Source organism: Galleria mellonella, unplaced genomic scaffold (assembly GCF_026898425.1).
Source record: "Galleria mellonella isolate WM207_F2 unplaced genomic scaffold, CSIRO_AGI_GalMel_v1 utg38, whole genome shotgun sequence".
NCBI classification, from domain to species: domain Eukaryota; kingdom Metazoa; phylum Arthropoda; class Insecta; order Lepidoptera; family Pyralidae; genus Galleria; species Galleria mellonella.
This window is the reverse complement of record NW_026442090.1, coordinates 9,377,465-9,403,611: the sequence shown is the minus strand read 5'-3', so window position 1 is coordinate 9,403,611 and position 26,147 is coordinate 9,377,465. Positions and strand designations below refer to the sequence as shown.

Genomic DNA, 26,147 nt, shown 5'->3' with positions numbered 1-26,147 from the left:
ATTCAAATATAATCTGTACCAATTTAATTAATTTAAGGTAAATGCGAATAGGCTATTCGTGAGCCCGCGAGTTCTATCTTAGACCATATTGTCGTTTTCCATCAGGTGAGATCATGATTAATCGCGGAGCCTCATAATAGTAAATAAAAGTTCTATCCATATCCATAGAACACAAGTAAAATAACTTAAACTTTATGTGAGAATTTTTAATAAGAGCAAGAGAATTCAAAAGATTTTCCAAAATCCTTGTGTTCGAAGTTACGGATAAAAAGCTAGTAAACGATGTAAATAGTCACGTATGGCGGATCTTTATGTTTAGCATGTGCATCGTGATCTGCTGGCAGTGGCGGCGTTAGGCGTCGGCGACTGCTGACGGCTTCGCGCTTGAGGGGGCCTCGCAAAGTTTTTAATTATTTAAAATTTAGTTATTCATTTTTATTTATTTTCATACAGTTGCGCGAGTAGAGTGATTAGTACTTTACGGGCATTATCCACAATCCTCTGGCAACACTACGCAAACTAAACAACTTAGCGCGCGAGACGGGAATCCCGTGTCCTTTAAATATATTTATTTCTTCTGTGAGCATAACGTAAAAAATAATTTCTTTTGTGAATGCAACACTCGCAGATTAGACTCGCATGGACAAAATTTCTTTTTATTTTGTTGTAAAGTGAGTCAGTACCTCGGTGGTGTTTTAGTTAATTTCTATTTGTGTAATTTTTGTCATCATTTGATTAGCAATAAATCTCGTTAACTCATACATTAGTTTAACTATAATTCGGGTTATGTAATTTAACGTTTTCTTGACTAGGAAAAAAAGGAGGCCTCGCGAACCCTAATTTTGCCGACGTTCACGTGTGGTCTAGCGCCGCCACCGTCTGCTGGTGTCAGAATGAAATGTGTCCGTAGTCATAATGAAACTTGAGTGACATTGATAGTATTCATAAAGAGCTTTTTAGGGTTCTGTACTAATATGTAATATTTTGTAAATAAACTTAAGAACATATTCTTATTTAAAAGGCCGGTAGCACACTTGCAGTTCTTCTAGTGTTGTGGATACTCATAAGCCGCATGCTGGTATTCAAAATTGCAGAATTAGCCTACTAAATCAAGTGAGGATCATATGAAAAAGCTTTTTATGCTGCAGTTTTTGGTCTATGATAAAAAATGTAAAAAGGTTCCCCTTTTATTTTCCAAATTTGACGTAAAATAATAACACTTTGAAAAGGTATACGTTGTAAATATTTTTATTTCAGCCGTTAACTGTCCACTGCTAAACATTAGCCTACCCCATAAGGTGAGTTTTGTCAGTAGTTGCCATGCTTGGCACGCGGGTTGGCAACCGCAGTTAGGCTTTTACATGTTTTAAGAGGGGTGTTGGTGCCAATCCCTCTACTGTATGTTCCCTTAGTCACACACGAGAAAGGAAGGGGTGGTCGATTCTATGCTGGGACCTACACGTTGTAAATGCTAGAGTAAAAATAAAATTGTTTCGTAACTAGCAGAATTTTTAAGTAATTATCAAAAAACCTTCACCATGTGCTACGATTGCATTTTTAACTAGAGTTACAGACCAAAAAGAAATTCCGAACTGCAGTAACAATTCTGGTTTGTTTAAGACATAAACACATTTACACATAAGGTATCTCATATTTATACATTTATCTAAAGCAAACAGAAACCCATTGTACATTAAATAAAGTACGTAACTTTCCGAGTATGAGTCGAATTCATATTTGACCAGTTTCATTTCAAATTCTGTTAAATCATTTCATTAGAAATTACTTTTTGCCATTGGTCAAAGGTATTTTGTTCATAAAATTCCCATTTATCCTGGGGGAGTTAGACAATCAACCACAGGAAACTTAATTTCTAAATTCTATTACAAGACAAAATTCATGGATTTGCTAGGTGGGTACAAGGAGTCTTAGGTAGCCAGTGCACAGCCTTATTCCATTTAAGTTATGCCCATGATTATATCTTATAGGTAACAATGAAACTACTGACTCAAATTGGAATAATAATATATATCACATTCCTCAATCTTACTGTACAACTAAATTAGACTACAGACAAGCACTTATAATATATTATAAGAATAATATGTATATTTTAAATAAATTCATGAAATGTCGGTCAAAGAGTACACTAGGCGCTGGAATCCCACTCAATGAGATAGGCGGGCGGTGCGGCGGGTGACAAGCGGCGCGCGAGTATGCGGAACGTCTGGCCGGCGCGGAAGTACGACTGCACGCTCGACTTGAGTGCCGACAGCTGCTGAGCGTCCACCTCCGCGGCTACATTGTTCGCTTTGTGCGGACTCAGTTGCAGGCTCTTTACGCTATTATTATTACTAGTACTATTGTTTGTATTCCTTCGCGCATTTTCATAGTAATTTTTCTCTTGTCTCTGTCTCAGTCTTCTACCGTGAAATTTCACGTTGTTGTTGTGTGCATTCTGTTGTCCTACCAATGCATTATCGCCTTGCATTGGGGCAGCTTTGTGTGTCTCATCAGGCAGTGGGCATGATTTATTTAACTGAAAATAAAAAAAAAAATTACAATATTATTATATATATATATTATATTGTGATATTTTCCTGGGGACTTACTTTTTTCAATGAAAATAATTTTTAATATGATTTATTTTATAACATTGTTTTAAATTACCTGCTTCCAGCAATAAAGTCATATATAAAAAAATAAATGCAAAAGGCATTGAATAATAACAGAAGTATTATTTTTACTTCGACGTTAGCTGAAATTGGCGTATCAGTTAAATGGCCAGTTTCATTTTTCGAGATTTACTCATCGTCGGAGTTGCAAAGTCTCTATTTTTGGTTAGTTTCAGATATGTAGCGGCCTTCAATTCACATGGAACTTGTACATTGATTAGAACCCTGTTTATTTATTTTGAATAGTCTAACATTAACAATATTATATATTATTACAAACTAACATGAATAGAATTAAAATTAAAACATACCTGCATTTGTAAATACTTTCTTGGTCTTCTATATTTTCTTCTTTTTACTTCTCCATTAGGACCTATTATTATATCTTTTTCACTTAATTTTCGTTTAAGTGGTCTTACTATGGGCCCCATCAGTGGGTTTAATTGAACTGGCAAAGAAAACCTAGTATGGAAATTATTTTGTTTACCATTATGTTTACTTTGTTTTTTATACAAATTTGCATTTGTCATTGTTTTTGTTGTATTTTGCATTAAAAATGGGTTGTTTTTACCTTGGAAATCTTTTAGTGGTGGAATAATGGCATCAAGTGTACCTCTACTAGAAGTTTCATCACCTGAGGACTCAATGTCATGGCTAAAGTTATTACTATATGGAATTAAACTATCCATGTGCTGAAGTGACATTATTTTGGAATGTTCAATAATGTTTTTGGTAGATAATTTAGATATTTCTAAGTTCATTGTGGCTATTCTAGTGGAGTGTGTATTTATATTGATGTTGCTAGCATTACTTTTGTTAACATCAATTATATCTGTATTCGTTTTGGAAATTTTGTCTAATTTCACTGAGCATGGAACTAAGGATGCATTGAGAGATGGCACTAATGAGTTTTCACAACTTGGCTTCGCTTCATTTGACTCAATTTCATTTAGCACAGGTATTTTTTCTAAATTATCATCTTTGGCATCAGACTTTCTAGCGGTAGATGTACAAATTGTAGAAGAGCGTTGCTCTGTGTCAGTAGGTTTTACAGACTCATAGGAACTAGTTGAATCATTTTCGGAATTGGAATTAGAGTTAAGATTTTCATGAAAACGTTTCCCCATCATCAAATTCAACCAGTGACCGTCTACTGGTACAATCATATGCTGATTATGAGTTTTATAGGAACTTTTTTCACTGTTGCTACTTGATGGTTGTGAACTGTAAAATAAAAAAAAAAACAAAAAGATTTAGAAATTGTGGAAATTTTATTATAAAATAACTTCTCCTGTCCTTTAGTAGATCTGAATGAAAACTAAATCGGTTTTTACTAAACATTTAGCCTGCGTACTATGAAAACATTTAAATATTTTTAAAGTACTGTTAAACGCGAAAAGAATATCAAGCGGTATTGAACCCTTAAGTCTTAGGAGAGATTTTGCCTCACTCTGTGTTTTCTACCGCTTGTACAATGGATTGTGTCCAGAGGAATTGTTCAATACGATGCCCGGTTACTTTCTACCATCGTACGGCTCGTCATCGACAGGGAGTTCATCCTCATGTCCTACAGCCTCAATGGTCGCGTACAGCGCGGTTTCAGAGATGTTTCCTTCCACGAACACTTAGGTTATGACATGAGCGCGAGCTCATTCCATAACCTGAGTGTTATGCTGAGTCCCTGCTGAGTCCTAGCTCGGCAGGCATGCCGAGGTTTTCCCAAGAGCCTACAGCACGGGGTTCTTCAAAAGGGCGGTAAAGAGGTTTCTTTGGCAACGCACGCGTAACACCTCTGGTATTGCAAGTATTCTACGTAGGTAGGTTACGGTAACCACTTACCATCAGGTGGGCCGTATGCTTGTTTGCCATCTCAATGGTATAAAATAATACAATATTTGTTGTAACAACCAATTACTAGGATCTATTACTTATAATATAAAATAGTACATCGATTTAATGGCAACTGCATATATTTTGTATGAAAATTTTTTTACATTAAATAAGTGTTGATCTCTGTCTTAAACAAGTCAAACGAATTTATCAACTGATATGATATCGTTACAGCACGCACGTAAGTCAGTACGAGACGGGAACATTGCCATTTTATTATTTTTCATAGATGGGAGTAATGATAAGGTAGTAATAGATTCTTTTGTCACTTATTTAGGGGAGCTGGTTAATTTTCTGTTGAGTTTTTTATGCAACTTAGAATGGCAAATAAAGACATGAACAGAAACATGGACATAACAGAGTGTATTGATCGCCCTTCATAGATTGCGATTCCAGTCTATAAGATTGAGAAAAATACTGTAATGCTCTTTTTATATTATAGAGGGGATATGATACGGAAGAAAGTATGATGAACGTGACATTGAATTTATAGGTATACTGGTCACCGGACCCAACATGTGTTACACCTGGCACTTTCTTCAATTTTAAGGATCTTAAATTATAGTTAGACTCGACATCGTTTTTTTATAACAGCGCAAAAATTATTGAACAAATCTCGTGTTACGTATATAAGATTTTTCAAAGTTGTCTTAATCTCATGATAAAATAAAACTACATAGTAAACTATCTGCATAGTAAACTATGCAGTTTTATTTTATCGTAACGTAAGATACGATCACTTAAAAAGTGAGTAGTTGGATCTTTTGCGATTGTAATTTAGAAATTATATTAAACAAAGTATAAATAATAAACAATTAGTTGCAACCATATTACCTGTCGTCTATAAATGATTGTATTTGTGGTGACGGCGCTCGTGGTAAAAAGCGAAGTCTGGGAGCATATTCCTTTACTAATTCATCAGTCAATGGCTCTCCTTTTTTTACCTGTTAAAATTCATTACAAATTTTACATACAATATTAAAAAGAATCATATTAATAGGGTGAAAAATATAGAGCCGATGCTGGAGATAGTTGGCAGCTGGTGGAATATGAAATTCACTTTTATAAGTGAGTGATGGTAACGGCTTTTCGTCTGTAATATAAAATGATAGCTTCAGTAATAGAACTTTGCAAATTTATTGACTTTCTGTAAATCGGCATGGAATAAACCCAATTTAGTTTTTTAAAACAACAGTTATAATTATCAAATAGATACCGTGCCATGAATAATCGCTTTATGTCATACTAGCGGCCCGTCCCAACATCGCACGGGCGGACATTTTTACATTTTACATTTTTATCTGATCCTACCTAGCTACCTATTTCATAGATGTGCCCACCCCCACCTGCCCCTCTGCCGCACCGCTACAATGCCTGGCTAGCTGGTCACGCGGCCGACACGGTGCGGGCGGCGGACCTTTTTGATAACTGTCTTTTTAACATAATATCATCTTTCGAATGGAATATACCTACGATTTGAAAAATTCAAAAGTAATCTGCAGGTATTGAAACTATTTTGATTACAAAATAATTTATTTAGATAAGGATTAATAAATAGGTATGAATAACATGTACAACGCGACAGCGTTATTTTTTCTGTTTCTTATTTTTTTTTTGTTTTTTAAGATATAAAGAAAAAAGTGAAAACGTGGACAAATTAAAGAAATATATAAAACAAAAATATGAAGTTGTAATTCACTATTTGTGTTGTAATTTCTTGATGGAATGTCATTATATCGATTATATTATGTGTTATCTAGTGAAACTAAGTACAAGGTTTTCAATAGCATCATACAATGGATGACAAAAGATAAAAAAAAAACACCTGTTCTAAAGCTGATAATTGCATTGGTTGAGGCGGTGGGCGCCGTAAGCGTAAACCCCAAATCGTGGCGCGCTTTTTCATCTCACGACCGCATTTAAAACGCTTCCGTGACGATGTTAAAGCTGTAAGAATTTTCTCACGTCGCTCGTTTACGGGCGTTCGCCACATCTGTAAACGTATTTTAAAAATAAATCAAAATTCAGTAAATACACTGCATGGACCACTAAATGTACACTGATTCTATTAATTTATAATATTTTGTGAAATTAAATTCATTATTTGTTGACATATTTTTTTTCGTTCATTCATTTCTTTATCGTTTAATTTTTAATTTTTTATTAAAAAAAAATTATATATATGAATGTAAAAAGGTTTGCTATGAAAACGCACGATTTAATGGGTTAGATTCCAGTAAATAAGGTGGTAAGGCCATGAACATGACTCAGATCAATATAATTAGAATGTTGATTTGTATTAAACAATTTAATTTTATTTGAAATTGATTATAAATATTGCACTATGGATAGCGCATGAATAAAAAATAAACCCATTTTTCCTATGCAACAAGGTCAAGTTACAAAATAAATGTCTTACCTTTTCAGGTAATTGCAGCGCATGCCAGTTATCCATTATATATGGCATTATAACGTTATCTAAATCAAAGTAATTGGGTGCGTTATAAGCTGTCAAATTGTACAGTGCTAAGTGAGCCAAGTCTAACCAACAAAGCTCCAACCGTCTTAAATATTCCATTCCACCGTTACAATTAGCGCAAGCGAATATGTATAATCTGAAATTAAAAGTAGAATGTCATGTGATGTCGAAAAGGAATTTCATAGTTTACTAATTAATTGATGCTCACTTGTCACCAGCGTATAAAGGGTACTGTAAGCTTGATACGCATCTTTGGTGGAACCAACGGGAACATCGGCAGCATAGCAACATCTGTTGAATAATAATCAATTTATTAATAACTGGTAGTGTTTGCGACTTATTTTACATCACTAGAATACAAAAGTTACTAGGAAGAGTAGTCATTTTCTTTTTCCACATTAAATATTACATATACTAAATAAATTAATGAAAGTTATAGAAATTATAGTATACTTTTATACATTAAAGAAGTAAAGATTATTATGAAATAAGATTGAAATAGTAGTACAGTGATAGTAATATTTATATAAATGTATATTGTATTTGCAGCAGTTTTAAATTATGTATGTATAAAATATTGATAATTTGTTTCAGAATAAACTTTAATTCAGAAGATAAATTAGGCATTGATAAATCATTCATCTACACTTTGATATGCAATCAAAGCAAATATTATAGTAACTAGATACATAACGCATTGTTCAATATCTCCTGACCTGTGCAAGGTAATCACTTTTTTCACCACAATAACAGTGGGTTTCATTTTGATCTTTCCCTGCTTCTGATGCGGTTGAAGATGTGGTGGATGCAGTCTGTAAAAAGTAATAAAATTGTTTTATAATTGAGAACTAAGAACAATATTTTATTTATTGGAACGGTTTTAGACCCACATCACATGGTGGAGTTAGTTCCTGCTGCTGTCGCCTTTGTTGGCCTCCCTTAAATCTGAACAAATCTGATCTCTTTAAAGCTCTGTTTTCTGCTGCAGCTACTCTGTACCTTTGGTCGACGCATCTTTTACAATTCCACGATGCCCCTGAATAAAAGTGCATAACATTTAATTAAAATTGTTATTGTAATAAATTGAGAATCTTTAAATAAAAAAATTATTAAACATTGTAACAACTGTATTATAGTAAATATATATGTATCTATTGCCGACAGTCTGTATAATTTAGGTATTCCAGGCAATGTATGAAATATCTTATTAATCTTGTTATTATTATAAGTGTGAAAGTTTGTAATGATGGATGCATGTTTGTTACTTTCATGCAAAAATAATTGAATGGATTTGAATGAGATTTTGTACACAAGTAGGTTACATCCTCTTTTAGTACATAGGATACTTTATGTATTGATTCACGCAGGCAAAGTTGCGAGATATATCTAATCATAAATATTAATGTCTATTTTATTTAGGTCATCATCTTCCTGCTCTTACTCTAATTAAATGGGGTCGCCGTAATATGATTTTATTCATATTATAATTTATTTATTTATTTAGGTTTACCAATAATTGTTTCCACAAAATAATGTAAATATATATACAATTATGGAGCTTAGAACTAAGTGTAACAATTTTTTATAGGCAAACAGCATATATTGATACATGTATAACAATAAGTATAGAGAAATATATATATATAGCTTACATCTATTATTAAATACTTAACAACTAACAACTAAAGCCACCATATCCATAAGCAGATCCAGCAGCACGACTCATTTTATATATTTATAGATATTTCCTACAAAAACAATTGGAGTATCAAAATTAATATCGACCTGGTCACTGCAGCTGTTTATAATTTTACAGAACCTTACTATTGGAGAATTACTACCCAGAACAGTTCTTCTAAATGGATCTAATAATGGTAATATTATATTAATGTAATAGTCAGTGGGTTAAGGTGACTCTGATGAATTGATAAATTTAACATATACACAAATAACAAATCTAAAACATACATTTTCTATGAGGCTGGCATAGTCACTTAGGTGTATTGAAGCCTCAACAAAAATTTTAATAAAAACATTACTACACAAGGATTTGGCTTTTGGTTTTACTACCAGTCGCCTGCCTGTCGGCGACCCTTAGGAAATACTTTGTATAGGTAAAGTATGGAATACCAGAGATTGTTCTATACAATAGATGGTTAATAGCTGATATGATGATGATGATATCTACTTTTTATCACTAAACATGAATTTACAAAGTATATTATAGGCAGTAGCATAGTTGCCATAGTAACTTTTTATCATTAGACAGGTCACTGTAGCTACAAAGTTGTGATATAAAAAAAAAAAATTGTTAATACCGTTTATCCATGATTCGACTGGTGGCGAGTGGCACTTCGCGTGATATCCACGACCGCACATATCACACGCAATTATTGCGTTAATGGCGGGACTTGCAGCGGGACCTTCGCGACGCTTGCATACCACGCACATGATACGACCGTCATCCGCGGGCGGCGCAATAAGCAGTTTGAGCGTCGACACCGGCGCCCAGGAATGCGTGCCGTCTCCGAACTTGACGAGGCACCTCGCGACCCCAGTACCCACTTCACACGAGTCATTGTCATTGCTTGTGCTCAACTCGACTATAGTTCCTGCAGTCAAGTATGCTATCGTTATTTATGAACAATTATTTGTTGATCAGATATTAAATGATTGCAAATATTGAAGTGATTTATGGTTTTACTCCTACATTTATTCATTTATTATAAGAGCAAGTTAACTATTGTTGAAATAATACTGATATACATATGATATACATATAAATGATTATTCTTTATTACTTTTACAGAATTTTAGCAATGACGACTGTAGGGAATTAAAATGCATAAAAATTATAATTCACATATATCACAATGTATAGTTATATAAATTTTCTACAAACCTAAATAATATCTCCCATCTTTATTTGGTACGAGTACATCATCCCCACAATGGAATGGATTGGCATTGTTTTTCTCCGTGTTGGTTGTAGAGTCTGGCATGGCATTCTGTATTTCTTCTTCTTTTTTCTCATTCTTTTTGTTAGCACATGGTGTGATTGTTTTGTCAAGGTCGCTCAGAAGTACATCGAGTAGTGATTGAGTTGAGACCTCTATAGACAATCATATATTTTTAGTTACAAAATTTAAAAAATAATATATTGTACATATTGGTATATAGAATATTTTCGAGTTATTATTTAAGCAATTTTATATAGAAGAACATAATAATGTTATGTTTATTCTCTAAAATAAAATGTGTAAAATTTATTTTACAATTATTATAAATAATCGTAAAATAGAGGACTAATGAAAATGTTTAATAAGTATTTGAATATTTGAATTTGGAAATGGCTATTTAGAATTTTTTAAATTTGGATGTTGAAATATATAATAAAAAGCAGTCATTATAAAAAATAGATACTTTTAATATAGATATTAGGGTACAATGACTATTTATGAAAATGGACTAGGTTTTTTTTTATATTTATTTTATATAGTTAAATAATTATAAATACTGATTTGTTACTGAATTATAAAGACAAAATTTCTAATTAGCGTAAGCCAGTGGACTTGCTAACTTGTGTGTGTTATGTAATGCAATTCTATGTTGAAGACTATACCTTGTTTGAAATATGGAGTTTATGCTGTGGGCAGCAGATAGGTACAAATGATATAATCAAGTACTTCATCTAATTCTAAATAAGGCATTTCATAACAGTACCAATTTTATAAAGTAAGGAAAGGTTTTATCATAAGCTTTTTAAAAGGAAGCTGCAACAATTTCAGTTATAACACACACACAAACAGATATATATATATATATAAAAAGTACATAAGCATATTTTTTAACCCTTAAAAACCAGATTTTTTAAATCAAATTAAAAAATATATAAGTGTACCCTCTATTGTGTTTACTAATGGGGAAAAATAGTAAAAAAATCAAAACAATATTTTTATATAATTATTTTGAAAAAAAAAAAAAAAAACATTTGGTAATATGTAAACAGCCAAATGTTAAAATAAAATCGATTATAGGCGCCCAATGTGATTTATAACTCCGGTATCAAATTTGAAACTTCAGGTATTTAAGGGTTAAGGGTACTGGCTGGTATATATATATATATATATATACATACATATGGTATGTGCAAATGCTTCTATATATATATAGGGATGTTTAAAGGATGGTAACACAATGCAATGTATTCAGTATATACAATTTCATATTTAATTTAAAGTAATAATAATTTTCCCAATACCTGCTTAAGAACATTTTATAAGTTTAACTAACACTATTGCAAATCAAGATCTTATTTTTGTTTTCTTTATTTACAATGACAAAAATCTATTATCTACTCATGTCTAAAATTTTTTAAATCAATATGTTGTATTTTTTCATACTTACTTGTAAAGAATAATCCAGTATTATGATAGCAAATTTGACAAAAAAGATAATAAATTTAGTCAATGACTACAATAACAAAAATATTAAAAGAGAACATAATTATTAGAAATAGACACAGGTCATTACTATGTAAATTTAGATTTAAAATAATGTTCTTAAAAAAATAAATCAATATTATCCAGTTTTAATGTTTTTTTTTTTTTTTTTTTTTTGTAATACCAGACAAGATGTTAAATAAAAGATGTAGATATTATTCACTATGGATTAATTAGATCAAAATCGTCTTTGGAGACTATTTGTTGAAAGAAGATTAATTTTAAAGTAACCCTGCTTGTAAGAATTTTTTTAAGAATAATTGATAATAAGAGATATCAATCTCCTTGTTCTGTAAAATATTTGGCAATTAGGTAAAATTTATGGTTAATTGATTGGAACTTTGTTAAATATAATAAGAAAAGAATGGGAAGATAGTTTTCGTATACCTATCCAGAAAAATGGAGAGTTTTCTATTTTTTTTTCTCTGAAGAATTTTTATAGAGATGTAATTGGGAAATATACTTTGTGTTAAGCAATTTCGGTTATTACTATTTCAAATAGTTAAAAATATGATTACATTAGACACGTCGAATAGTACAAGGAAAGCGATCACCCTCAAGTAAAGTAAGCCCAGCCCTAGTAATTTTATCAATTAGAATTGATTATTCATTACTTACCAGTGTTGATATCCATTTCAAATTCAATATTCTAACTTATGAACACGAGTGAATAATCATAATTTAAATTGTATTTCATTGTAATTTAACAAACATGAAGAGCATTGGCGCTATTGCGGCCATTATTGTAGTCAAACGTTTCACAGTTTTCCCGCGGTAAGTATTTTATTGATATAAAATTGCGTATAACATTATGGACAGAAATAAATTAAAAATTTCACTCTGTTTTTATTACATTACACAATGATTTAGATAAATTATAATACCTATAATAAATTTAATTTAGCAAAATAAACCCCCGAAGCCCTTAATAGAATTAGCCCGTTTATCTGTGCCGTTTATTTTATAAATGCGTTCCGATTTCGGTAAAATTTTGTCTGTTGTCTATCACTTAGCTCTTGTAATTTAGTTTTACACTTTATATTCCTTATTACTATACTTAAACGTTCATTTTAATAAATTAGTTAAGAAATCTGATAAGATAAGAGAGTAAGATTTTAGATATAAATATTAATATAATAATAATAAATCCACAATCTATGTGCTTCATAGACTGTTTAAAATTTATTTATAATTTAAAGATTGTAAATTATATTATATTATAAATAGTCATAGAATATTGTAAATATACTTTATTTTATTATGTTGATATTTGTTGGAGGTTGTATATTTTCGTTGTCCAGTTTCGTTAATATAAAAATATATTGATATATATATCAATCTTTGTTGATGTTCAGCTTGAGATATCATGTAACATTTTTTTAATGAAAGTGAACAGAACAGAATATAATTTAAAAGTGTAATAAAATTTAATATAAGAGTAAATGCAGAACGCATCGATTATTTTGGATGTGTATCAATTTAAAAATAATATTTATTTGAATTACAACCGGCCAGTAGTTTATAATTATTGCATGAAAATAAATATATTTTTGAGAAACTTTTTAAACAATCTTCATATTATAATTTATAAAAAATACCGAATTTAATACAAATTTAATTCTCGGAAGTAAATATCGATTATCGATTTTTCGAAATTAAAAATATCGATCATAAATATTGATACTTTTCTAGAAAACATCCATATTCCTATAAATTGATACTTTTTTTATTTAAGCTGTAAAAATGTAGTGATCATTTAGGGCTGTACGAAATTATCCAAAGCCGTAAAGATATTTAAAAAAAGTGATTATTTATTCTGTGAACATTTGTATTATCTCTTTAATCTGTGGTATTTGTTTTCTATAATTCGTATACCTACTTTACACATAATAATTCTACTGTTCGGTTTTTTAAAGTACTTAGTAATTATTTGATTTTCATTTAATTATCCCATTCGTTTAATGCGCAAGAAATTGTATACCTACTTTTTGCTCAGCTAATATATACAGCCATAGTTTCACCACTTATAGCTTAGTAAATTGAATGTGTATGTGAATTTATTGAGTGTTTTATGAGTATTCAACAAAATTACTTTTTTGTTAATATAATATCCATTGTAAATGAATACATTATCTAAGTTTATAGTGGTGTTTTAGGTTCTTCTATTTTAAACACTTATTCGAACATATGAATTGTGTTTAAAAAATGGGCAACTCAAGTCAAAAACAGCACTATGAAACTGCCTCGAAGACTGGTGTTCTTCAATTGACCGACTATAAATTAAAGGAAGTACCAATAGAAGCGTTAAATTTATGCGATATGCTGAGAAACCTAGATCTGTCGAAGAATAAATTAGCGTTTTTGTCAGAAGAAATTAGCAAATTCAAGCAACTCAAACAATTAAATTTAGAAGCAAATAGATTGGATGTACTACCAAATTCACTGGGTAATTTAAAGAAACTTGAGTTATTTAATATCTCTAACAATTTTGTGTCATCATTGCCACAGTCATTTGCAAATTTAATTAATCTGAAACATGTTTATTTAAACAATAATAAGTTTAAGGAGTTTCCTACTCAACTATTGAGGCTCAATAACTTAGAGGTGGTTGAGTTATCAAATAACAAAATTACAAAAATCCCTGAAGGAATGTCAGAATTTCATGCAATGGAATTAAATTTAAGCCAAAATGAAATTTCAATAATTAGTGAGGATTTGCATCAAGCACCGAGACTGAAAATATTGAGATTAGAAGAGAATTGTTTGAGTTTAGATGCAATACAACCAAGTTTATTGAGAGATTCCAAAATACATACAATAAATTTAGATGGAAACTTATTTGAGGCAAAACAACTGGCATCTGTTGAAGGATACAATGAGTACACAGAGAGATACACTGCAATGAAGAAGAAGATGTTTTGATTGTACACTCTTAGCATAAAATTTTCAAATAGATTAATATTATAAAAAGTTAATTTTTTTCATGAAAATAATATTTAAAGTTACTGTTTTATTGTTATTCTTTTCTAGTATATTATTAAATTGTAACAACCTGTAATTATTGTTATGAATTTGTAGTATCAATTGTTTTAGATGTGGATTTATAAGTTCATATTAATATATGTCACTTCATGTTTACAGATTTAATGTCAGGTAAAAGCATTTTACAAAATATAATTATGGGTAATTTCAAAAGTTCATAATTCATATTTTTACCCTAACAATAGTGGATCTAGTCTGTATCTTATGTTATGGTTATATATTTTACCACCCCATCTCGAAAAGTTGTAGAAGATGATAAAAAATGTAGTGTGTATGGTATGTGTGAAGTATGGTTTGTTTTTATAGTTTGACTCCTGAGGCAGACTAAAAAATTAATCCTATTTCAATTATATAATGAAAGCTACAACTATAAAAAATAAAATCATATGTATATTATTTTACCGAATTTTAAATTCCAAATTGATCTATATATAAAATTAAATAGATAAGTATTATTTATTTAAATTGTGACAAAAACAATATTTTTCTACTTATTTATTTATTTATTTATTTAACTCTTTATTGCACCATAAATAAAAATATACAATGACAAGTGAATAATTCAAATGAAATACAGTAACATAAATACAGATTGAAATATACACATAAAGGTACAAAAGGCGGTCTTATCGCTAGGGCAATCTCTTACAGACAACCTTTAGTTAAGGGAGAACAGATAGAAAAGGGCAGGTGGCGCAAGAGTGAATCAACAATTTTCGTGCACAAAATACAAAAACATGTAATGCACAAAAATATCAAATACATATAATTTATTACACTACTTACTATAACAATATATATACATACATACATACACATACACATACATATATATATACATACATAATCACATATAACATACATACAAAATACATAAACATACACATATAAATACATACATAGCACACACAAGGAAATATGACAAATCTAGTCCAAAAATTACAAAGGAGTGGAAAAGAGTAACTACAGTGAAAGAAAATGTTCCATAGGCGCACTGCCTGAACGGAAAAGGATTTGGTGTAGTACACGGAGGTATGTGCTGGGGTTTTTAAACGGAGACTATTTGAGGTACGCGAAGCGTGACTCTGAACTTCACCGAGAAATATAAATCGCTCTTTAAGATAGTGAGGTGTAAGAGGATTGAATAGATTGGAATAAAGAAGAGATAATATATGCCAATCTCGGCGTCGACGTATTGGGAGCCACTTGAGCTGAGTGCGAAAATTAGAGATGTGGTCGTATTTACGAAGTCCAAATATAAATCTAATACACAGGTTTTGGAGACGCTCAAGTTTATTAAGTTGGTCTTCGGTGAGATCAATGTAGCAGGTATCAGCATAGTCAAGGACGGGAAGGACAAGGGAGTGAGCAAGCGCAACTCTAGTGGCCATAGGTAAAAAATTACGTAATCTTCTGAGTGAGCCCACAATCGCAAAGACCCTCCTACTAATCTCTGTTATTTGGGTGCTCCAGGATAGCGTTCTGTCAAGATATATTCCGAGATCCTTTACAAAATCTTTATAGTCCACAGATATCCCGTCGAACATTATGTTAGGCAGATTTTCCCAGCAAATTCTTGAAATATAGTTGGGGCTCCTGATAATAATAGCCTGCGTTTTATTAGGGTTTACAGTTAATCCAAATGATTTACACCAGCTCGAAATGTGTGCCAGATCTTTGTTTATTGAATATATCGCAGAGTCTAACTCATGAAATGGAGCGTGTGAGTAAATTTGAAGATCATCTGCATAAAGGTGGTAGGAAGAGCGAAGTTGAATAGTGATGGTGTTAATAAATAACGAAAAAAGTAAAGGAGATAAGACGCCACCCTGAGGTACACCAGCTAGCGTGCGACACCATGATGAAGAGCCATCTTCAGTACGAATGCGTTGCTGGCGCCCATTCAGGTAACTTTGAAACCACTCGATTACGGCTGGAGATATGTTGAGAGAACGCAATCTTCCTAATAATATATCAAAATCGACAGTATTAAAAGCATTACTTAGGTCTAACAATGTTAAAACCGTAAGTTGTGAGTTTTCCATACCATGACGGATATCGTCGGTGATTTTGACAAGAGCAGTAGTCGTACTATGACCGGCACGGAAACCTGATTGGAGGGGATTAAAAAGATCATTCTTGGATAGGAATTCATTTAGTTGTTGATGGACAAGTCGCTCGAGAGCTTTAGAAAGAAATGGAAGAATGGAAATTGGACGGAAGTCTGAAAAAGATGTTGGATTGGGTTTTTTAGGGAGAGGAAGTATATGTGCGTTTTTCCAGACAGAAGGGAAAACTCCCGAGGACAAGGAATTATTGAAAACCAATGTAATAATGGGAAGGACAATGTCAAGAATGGGAAGGATCATAGTACGACTTATGTCATCTGACCCCACAGCATTAGAAGTAATAGCTAGCAGGCTCTTCTCAACATCACAGTCCGCAACTGGAGTAAAGAAAAAAGGCGAATAGTCAGGGATTGGAATAGAAAAAAGGTAATTAATCGTGTTTGTTTTACTTACTATTATATTAAAATAATAAATTATATTTCAAGTTCATTATCATCTCTTGAACAAATTGTAAGACAACTCTCATCATCAATATTTTTATTAGGTATGAATAATATTGGTAATGCTTTAATATCCATATATTGGGTTTGTCTGAATACTGATTGTGGAAAAAAGGCTATCACTCATTTTGGCATCATACATACTAAATGGACATCTATATTAATTGCAATATTTTATATTAGATAACCAATATTTAATGTATTTTCTATTGGGCTAATATATAAATATTGTAACTACAATATATTAATATTCTCATAAATTACACATCTGTAATTTTTATTTTATTTAATAGCATAACTATATTGGACCCTTAGTAAAATGTTGATCTAAAAAAACCGGTCAGGGGCAACTTTATTTTGGGCAATAATTGTCAAAAACCGCATAACTAAGTTTATTTTTGAAGGTTTATTTTATGATTTCTCGAAAATTTAAAAATTCGAAATATCGTTATATTTTTACTGAAATATTCTAACTCATAAATGTGAAAGTGAGTTTGTTTGTTACGGTTTCACGTCTAAATCGTTGAATCGACTATGTAGAATTTTGGTGTAGAGATAGACGTGACTCTGGACACTTAGCCTATAACTTGCGAAAAACTTATAGGGGGTGGGGTGAGGAAAGGGTAGTTTTTGTATAAACCTAATGCGTCATCAGAATTGCTTCAAATTTTACAGAAATATTGTTTATAATTCATAAATAAAGTATACATATTTCTTTTTTTAAACTACTCCTTAAAAGGGGTGAAATGCATTAACATATTATTTTTAAAAGAAGCATGAGCACTTGCACCTTGCAATGAAAAACTTTAGTTTTCAATCCAGTTTTTTGTTTATATTTTCAATACAAAAATGCCGCAGCAATTATTATTTCACAACCAAAGACCAATTTTAAATCTATTCATAGAATAATAACTGTGTAGGCTAGATAGAATATAATTATACTTAACAAAATGGAGGTAGCAAAATTTATATGGAAAAATCGTACTTAAATTACATTCAGCTCTGTTCTTTTATCCCGTTAAGGATTAATTGACAAAATTGTCGTAACAAGTTTGTATTAAACAGTGAAATCAAAAACTATTATGCAATTTTTTATGTTTAGTACTATAACAATTCGATAGATGGCGCTGAGCAACTTTTACAACACGGGTTTATATTATCAACTAATAATATTACAAAAGGAACTTAAAATTCTGATTGAATGATTTGTTGTCATGTGTTTAGCTCTATTTATATGTTAATAATATTGTAATTGCATTCCATTTTTTTGTTTTTGTTTAAGTGAGTGTTTTTTATTACTTTCAGATTTGTTATCTTACATTACGCCTCATTCTATTTTTCACTTATTTTACTGAGTAAAATATAATTATATATTACATTATATACTTTGCATAAATTGTTATCTGTGTTTAGTTCTATGTTAATTATATTGTAATTGTATTACTTTTTATATCGTTTACGTTTTTTTTTTTTTTGTAATTATTACCTCTATCAACACCAAGAATTGTTAAACAAATATTTAGGCGAACGAAGCCGCCTAAAGAGCCCGAAAGAGTAAAAGGTAGTACTTTTCTAAATTATAATTATTTCGGATTTTTCGCTTAAGAAACTTCGGAGATAGGGGGAGAGAACAGGTGGATACAGGGTGGAAGGGACAGGATGTCTAAAACGAAAACAGCTGATTCAGATGAATGATCTGAATCAGATGGCAGATTATTTTCCCACCGGAAATGCACCACAGACATATATTTAACGATTCTTAGTTTTCATTACGCGTAATGTATTTAAAAATTTACGACGTACTGTGCTCCATGTGATGCGGGATATTTACGCCGTGCGTTCAACAGCGCTTCTTCGTAGGTAGTTTTCGTACGCTTGTGGCGTAGACCATATATAGCTGATTCCACACGTCGTCGGCGTCGTGTTAAGATTTTAATACGAATATTACATTACTGCTTTTTGGTACTTTATAGTATTTCACTATAAAAATATTATTGTTTCTTTATCTTATGACATAATATCATAGAATACTTGATTTTAAATAAAAAGAAATTGATATTTGTTTTAAATAACAAGTAATGGTACACTTTGATGAAATATGATGGTTGGCCCATATAGGAAATGTACCATTGCCATATGTGCAATGTACCATATATACAGTTTTTTTTTATTGAAGAAAATGTTACCCTGCTTGCGCTATTATCGATGTCCTTTGGTGAGGTACCAATTAGTGATAGGTACGTGAGGATAGAGTCAGGTGTTATGAATCTGCTCGATTATCGTAATCGTAACGAAATACGATCGAAATAAAATAAAATAAAGGAACCAAGAAAAAAATCTTACAATTATTTTATATAAGGATTGAGATAATTTAAAGCCCATCTTGATGAATTCCTGGAATTAATCAAGATAGTAGACAATATTAGTAATACGGCCATTAGACCAGAATCTAATTTCTTCGAATATACAGTGCATTCTTTTTATGGATAAAAACATGACTACCTACCTATAAAGTACCTTATAATCTGAGGATAATTCATAGCTGAGGATAAAGACTTGAGAGTCTGTATGTTCTCATTATTATAGTGATGTTGAAATTGTTTTTGTAATAAGCGGGTTTCATATTCACTATTTTCCTTTTGTTCCTCGCTCGTTTTGTCTTATGTTTAAGTATACATTAGTAATGTGTAAGATATTGTGTTTTGCGAAGCTTTGAATTCAAAATCTCTCTTGTTAGATTAGTTTAACAACTTGTTAGCAAGAGAGGACTTATCTCTGAAAGAGATCTCTTCAAGCCAACCTAGTGTAGTTGGAGAGAAAATAATTTAATTTGGGTAATCCAGTGCAGGATCTCACACTTTACACCATAGACCGTTGTTGTATTTAAGATTAGTGCCTATGATTCTCTGGCCCATACGTAAAAAAGGCACATTATGCATATATTAAAATTCTAGAGTACAAAAACTGGCTTCCCCTTCAAATACGCCAATGCGTAGTAAGGATAGGGGGAGGACTGTTAGTAATGTGAACTGTCCCATTGCTAGCAATATAACCTGTCAGGTTGATCTCCACGTCGTCCCCCCTGTAAACCATCGTGCTGCATTCTAAATGGAGATGTCCATTTAGAATGGGCTAACTAACCTGTTTTTTCATTCTCATTTATCATCACTCACGGATGCCTTATCTATTAAAAAAATGCGTAGTAGGTATAACATTTTCCGTGGGTCGATACAAAGACTGAAACCAATCAAACACAATGGCGATATAAATACATATAAAATAGTTAGATATGCAGTGGACTTTGTATATACAAGCCTACTAATACCATACATGTTGATTTTCAATTTACTATGCTAAATAGTTCCGTTCTTTAATCTTTAGTAATCGGATGAGTCTATAGATAAGAAGTAACTGCACTAAACTGGGTAGGTAAGAGATAAGATATCAACAGTCAACACCAATCGATTTGTGGAGGCACTTGTATAGGCAGGTACTATATCTAATATTGCAGCTAAAATAAGATTATAACGGATCTTTAGTCAGATTCCGTTACGGGTTTCACTTTCTGTCTCATAATCTATGTGAAAAAAAAAACATTCTATTCCAAAAAATAAAATGATGTTACTAATCATCAATGTCTTTGAAAATTATCAAAAAACCATCAAAAATAAACCTAGCTATGCGGTCCAGTTTTAAACTACAATTATGGTCTAAAATAAGAAATAACGAATTGTAATATCAATAATAACTATTAGGTGACTATTATGTATGAGAAATGCAATGAAGGTCATATTATGTCATGGTTATATTTTTTTTTATACAATTTAGAATGGCAAATAAGCTGACGGTCCACCTGATGGAAAGTGGTAATCGTCGCCTATAGACGAGCAGTACCATGGACATAACAGAGTATACTGTTTCGCTCATGATATCCCCCATGCGTTGCCATTCCTGAGGACTCAGGTGTTATTCCTCCGTCCCCAGTAAATTCACGCCATATCCCACCCTTGAAACCGAAACACAGCCATGCAAACACAACTGCTTTACGGTTATATATTTTTGTATGGTACCCTCAGCGTGTGAATTCAACTAACATCTGTTTGTTTTCTTTTTTATTTGTAGTACTGCGTTTTCTTTCCAAGATTTACTGTCCAATTCTAGTATTCACCAATAGTGCGAAGGAGGCGTCCTTCATTATCCAGAGTTTTAAACTTTTTTTTTCGTACTTCTATGCTGATATTTGATCTGGTTTATTCCACTTTTGAGCAGCTTATGTGTTCTTGGTAGGGTTTGATCGAAGCCGTAACAATATTTTTAGCACTTATTACGTGGGTATTTAATGCTTCTGGTTCATTTATAATATTTTTTTTTATACTCTACACATAACATTCTTATACTATGCTAAACATGTCTAAATATTATGTTTTTTACTGTAAAAAGCCAAATTACGGTAAATCAACGTGGTAAATGTCCAAAAAATAGACATTGAATTAGGACATGTTTAGTGCGTGGAGCTCGTACTTGTGATCCGAAAGGTAGGTTAGGTTGGGTTTGGTTTGATGAATGCTCTAAATTTTTTTTAAAATTCTTGCATTTAGTACCACACGTTGGTAAATCCTAAGATTTACTGGTAAAATATAAGATTAACATATACATATCAATCAGAATTCGAAGACTGTAGGTTACCATTAGCATACTAGGTACAACTACCAGATAGAGGGGAAAGAGATTACTAGTAATGAGATCTAAAAGTCCCATTGCTAGCAGTATATCTACTCTGTCAGGTCGATCTCCACGTGGTTCCCCTTGGAAACCATAGTGATTAATTCTTATCGAGTTCGCTATGGTGGGCCAACTTATTTGCATTAATTCTCTTCTTGGTGTACCACCAGTGTATATCGACAACGCAGGGAGAGTCACCATTCCATTTTCACCCATTAAAAAAACAACCAGATAGATCCTGAAGTATAGAATACAAGGAACAGAGTTTTTAAAGATTTGAGTAGATTGTACAATATATTTTGACTGAGAAGTCGAAAAGTATTAATTTGGAAACAATGTATCCAGGTATATATATCTCCTATAGCTAATCCAGTACAGTATGTATTGGGTTGGTTGGCAGAGATTTCTGTCAGAGGTAAGTTCACTCTTACTCACAATATTATAAATATTGTGAGTAAGAGTTATATAGAGACTTATATTTTATTTACATTACTTACAGCACACAAATTACAATACAAACATACACATAATACACACTAAAAGAGATAATAGGATGAAAAATAAAAATAAAAGCAAAAAAAAAAAAAAAAACAAAAAGACGGATGTTGACTACTTCAAAAGATACATATGTATTCTCAGACATGTTTTTTGCTTCGCTCACATCCTGGGGTGGGAAATTGGGCATGCTCTAACCGTGATTGAGCATAGGCTCATGATCGTGGCGCTTGTTTTTCAAAAGTTAAAGCACAATACCTCCTCTGCCCCCCCCCCCCCCTTATAGATACTTCCATACCTATGCTTATCCTATAAATAATGCATCCTGATGATAAAATCGTATAATAGGAAATCAATGAATTATACAATTATGATTCTTATGTACTATAACTTTATATAATTATAAACTATGCGAACTTTGTTATAATGAGATATTATCGTAAAGTCCATATAAAGGCAATGTAGAATGTATTTGTGACATATACCTATTTAGTAGGGCGTAGGGTGTCTAATTTATAATTATTTAACAATAGTAAAACAAAAACCAGGTGCACGAGGCTAGCCTTAGTTTATTTGGTAAGTCCTTGACAGTGCCCCTTCTGACAACGACAAAGTAAATGCCTGACGCCTTTTTGACGAGGAAAAGAAACAAGGTTAAGATGTTAAATGTTGAAATGTCTCTATTAGATATTTGACCCTTTTAGAGCTCGACGCTTTCTTTGGTCATGATCTTCAGGGCGACTCTCAATTGTATTGATAGTGGCATTGTGACTCGGTTATTAGTCTTGGAATGTTATTAGTATGTCTGTTGTTATTTGTGTGCTGTAAGTAATGCAAATAAATTATCTATCTATTAATAATGCTTTTTGGTTTTGGAAGGAATAGACGAATTAGGACCCAGTGCAGCTTTTGGCATAATTAGTATTTTTATCTTAGTTAAATTAAGTAATCTACGCCTAAACACTAAGAATAAAATATTTTATACGTTGTGAAAGTGCCATTGCACTTTTACGACATCTGGTAGGTATACCTACATCATTCACAAGTAGCAAGTGTATATGTAATATTTTTGTAGCTTACTTTGTTATTGTTACGTTGTGTGTTGATATGTCACTTAGATAATAGAAATGTAGTTCATTTTCATTATAATATAATTTTTATCCCGTAAGTCTATTGGTTTTATTAGGTCCTATTTTATACTATTGAAAAAAGGAAGCTATTCCCTATCAGTTAGATCCTCGCAGTTTTCCTTTGGAAACTATTGTGGTTCCTGCTAAATTCGTCTCGATCGTGTAACTGATTTGACGTCATTTTCATTTATCATCACTCACCGCCACCCCGCTAATGTATACAAATAGCGCAGGCGAGGTCATCATTCCATTATCTTGCGATATTACTAATATAATAAAATTGTAATTAGGTGATGTTTGAGCATTGAACATTATTTAAGAAAAATTTATATGAGGAATCTTAATAAGAGCAACAGAAATTTAAAACATTTTTTTTTATTTCTGATCTCTGCTTGTTCTCTCATCAGGAAAAAACTACTGCATCAAATTCTATGCGATTTTCATAATTGTATTTTTTAATGTCCGATTGGAAATCCGGTATATATTTTATCTCGATACGTCATACAGAAGTGGTTACCTACATACAAAAACCATGCGACTTGAATGTATACAAGTCGCAGATAAAAGCTAGTTACTCATAAAAAAGAAAGGTTTAAGTCTATTTCCTCACTAAACAATTTAGGTATGTATATTTAGAAGTCGAACGTGCTTGGCGTTAGTGGATCATGCTAGGGATTTTATTATACACATTGAAATTTTAAGAAATCCGCAAACTATGCACGTGCAAGATAATACTGATAATAAAATTCTTTATTGCGCACTAAAGAGAATAATATTTTTAAAAACTGTGTCATTCAAAAGCAGCCTCATCTAAAATTAAGCAGGATGTAAACAAGAAACTAAAATCAATTTGTAAAAAACTGTACTTAATTAAATAATCTTATTTATGTTGATATAGGTTTTTTTTAGTACATGATAATGAAATGTCACCAGTAAGAGATGATAGGTGAGAATGAAAGCAGATCAGTTAGCTCGTTGTGATGAATACACCTCGAATTCCGCACGATGGTTTTCAGGGGGGACCACGTGGAGGTCGACCTGACAATATATTGCTAGGAATGGGACTGGTAGTCCGCATTATTAATAATCCCTTCCTCTTATATTGATACAGGTAGGTGGCAGTGTCGTTAATATATTTTTTTAATAGGATTTTTTAATGGAATGATATGTCCACCATGCCTACGTTTTTGGTGTACAGTGGTGGAATATCAGTGAATAATGATAGATGAGAATAAACTCAGGTCAGTTGGCCTTATGTGATGAATTCTCCAGGAGGTTACCGCAATGGTGAACAATATCTTGAGAAGCTGGAAGGAGATTGTTAGTGATGGTGTCTCATAGTGCCCTTACTAGTATACCTTATCAGGTCGATTTCCACGCGGTGTCCCCTGGAAACCATTGTGGTTAAATTCTTTTGAAATTCGTTACGATTAGCTAACTGGCCTTCATTCATTTTTACCTATAATCTGTCACTAGTGCCCCGCTAGCGTATACCGATACTGCAGGCAGAGTATTGTATTACTCGTGCAGGCAGGATATACTATTCAATTCTCACCTGTTAAAAAAAGTACATTATACAAAGTTCCGCTAGTTACTCGGTAATCAATGAATAATAAATACCTTACAAAGATGTTTTGGACATTAATTATCGATAGAATTTTATTCAGCGATTATCGATAGGTACAATTAAAACATCGCAGGACAATACATGAGTAGAGTACGTTTTTAACGTATCTACATGTTTTATGGATCCGGCGTTCCTAAGCATATCCGCTGATAATGAATACATGTATGTTTAATTCTATAATGTTGCTTCGCGTTATCTGTCGTCGCGTACTCGGTGGTTTAGCTTATGAGTCGGCTGTGAGTTGGTGTTGATCGCATTTAAATGTCGGCCGCGGACGAGCGTGGTCAACTGCGGAACAAATGATTCGGTGTCGTGAGAGTTTCATACCTACGCAGATTGTGATCGCGTGAAGCTTACGATTTTAGTTAGCGCATCTTGTTCTAGTATGTCCTGTAAATATATCGCGCCATATTTAATAATTAACGAATGTGATAAACGGGGCCTATTTTAATTGTAGCAGTAATAGTACTTTAAGTAAGGGGACAAGCCTATTGTTTTTGTGGTACAAGAAGTGTGTGATATATATTATTTTAATACTTGTTTCAAAAAGGTTAGTATCTAGTATTAAATAATGTAATATTTGTATTTTACATTATTACACAGCTGTATGACTTAATTTATTATGTAGTTATCATATATTTACTAGCTGAAGCCGGTAAACGTTGTTTCATCTTCTACTGTCATCTACCGAATCTGTTTTTTATCAAATTAGGATTAAGTATAACCTACTCTTATCTCTCAAGTTGAAACAAAATATACAATTACAAAATTTCACTAAATATCATTTAAGCGATTTCGGAAATTAACTTGAACAAATATTTTGACATGGGACTTTTATTAGGTATTACTAATATAAAAAAATATAGAATGGAGGTATTGGAATCTTTTGGAAAGTGAAAGTTGAGTCTACCTACCCTACCTACATATCATGTTATTTGTTTAGAAAGTGAGCATTACGAAACAAACATCATCAATATGGTTAGTTTTGGAAGTTTATTTTCGTTAAAATTTAGCTT

At 31.9% G+C, this 26,147-nt stretch overlaps 3 protein-coding genes across 7 annotated transcripts in view; 2 read left to right on the top strand and 1 right to left on the bottom strand.

Annotated features, from left to right (window-relative positions):
• Positions 1–2,008: 2,008 nt before the first annotated feature.
• LOC113522608 (metal-response element-binding transcription factor 2) lies at positions 2,009–12,546 on the bottom strand. Of its 3 annotated transcripts, none has more exons than XM_026908350.3 (11): positions 12,165–12,546; positions 9,947–10,156; positions 9,363–9,656; positions 7,935–8,080; positions 7,761–7,856; positions 7,253–7,335; positions 6,985–7,180; positions 6,391–6,558; positions 5,400–5,509; positions 2,987–3,899; positions 2,009–2,539 (listed from the first exon to the last, which is right to left on the bottom strand). In XM_026908350.3, the coding sequence occupies exons 1-11, from the start codon at positions 12,178–12,180 to the stop codon at positions 2,150–2,152; spliced, it is 2,622 nt and encodes an 873-aa protein (XP_026764151.1). In that variant the 5' UTR covers positions 12,181–12,546; the 3' UTR covers positions 2,009–2,149. The 3 variants fall into 3 exon arrangements, with proteins under 3 accessions (XP_026764151.1, XP_031769784.1, XP_026764152.1); XM_031913924.2 differs by having other exon boundaries at positions 12,431–12,451; XM_026908351.3 differs by lacking the exon at positions 12,165–12,546 and adding an exon at positions 10,667–10,787.
• Positions 12,547–13,380: 834 nt separating this feature from the next.
• LOC113522609 (leucine-rich repeat-containing protein 57) lies at positions 13,381–14,741 on the top strand. Its single transcript, XM_026908353.3, has 2 exons — positions 13,381–13,593; positions 13,703–14,741. Exon 2 carries the CDS (start codon positions 13,752–13,754, stop codon positions 14,466–14,468), a length of 717 nt encoding a protein of 238 aa, XP_026764154.2. The 5' UTR covers positions 13,381–13,593; positions 13,703–13,751; the 3' UTR covers positions 14,469–14,741.
• A 10,599-nt stretch (positions 14,742–25,340) lies between these two features.
• LOC113522992 (1-acyl-sn-glycerol-3-phosphate acyltransferase alpha) overlaps positions 25,341–26,147 on the top strand; it is a 33,511-nt gene continuing 32,704 nt past the window's right edge. For 2 of the 3 annotated variants that reach the window (XM_052897783.1, XM_026908852.3), the window contains exon 1: positions 25,341–25,681. The gene's annotated coding sequence lies outside the window, so the exon portion shown is untranslated. The remainder of the gene's footprint in view (positions 25,682–26,147) is intronic. The other variant, XM_026908850.3, reaches the window with a different exon arrangement.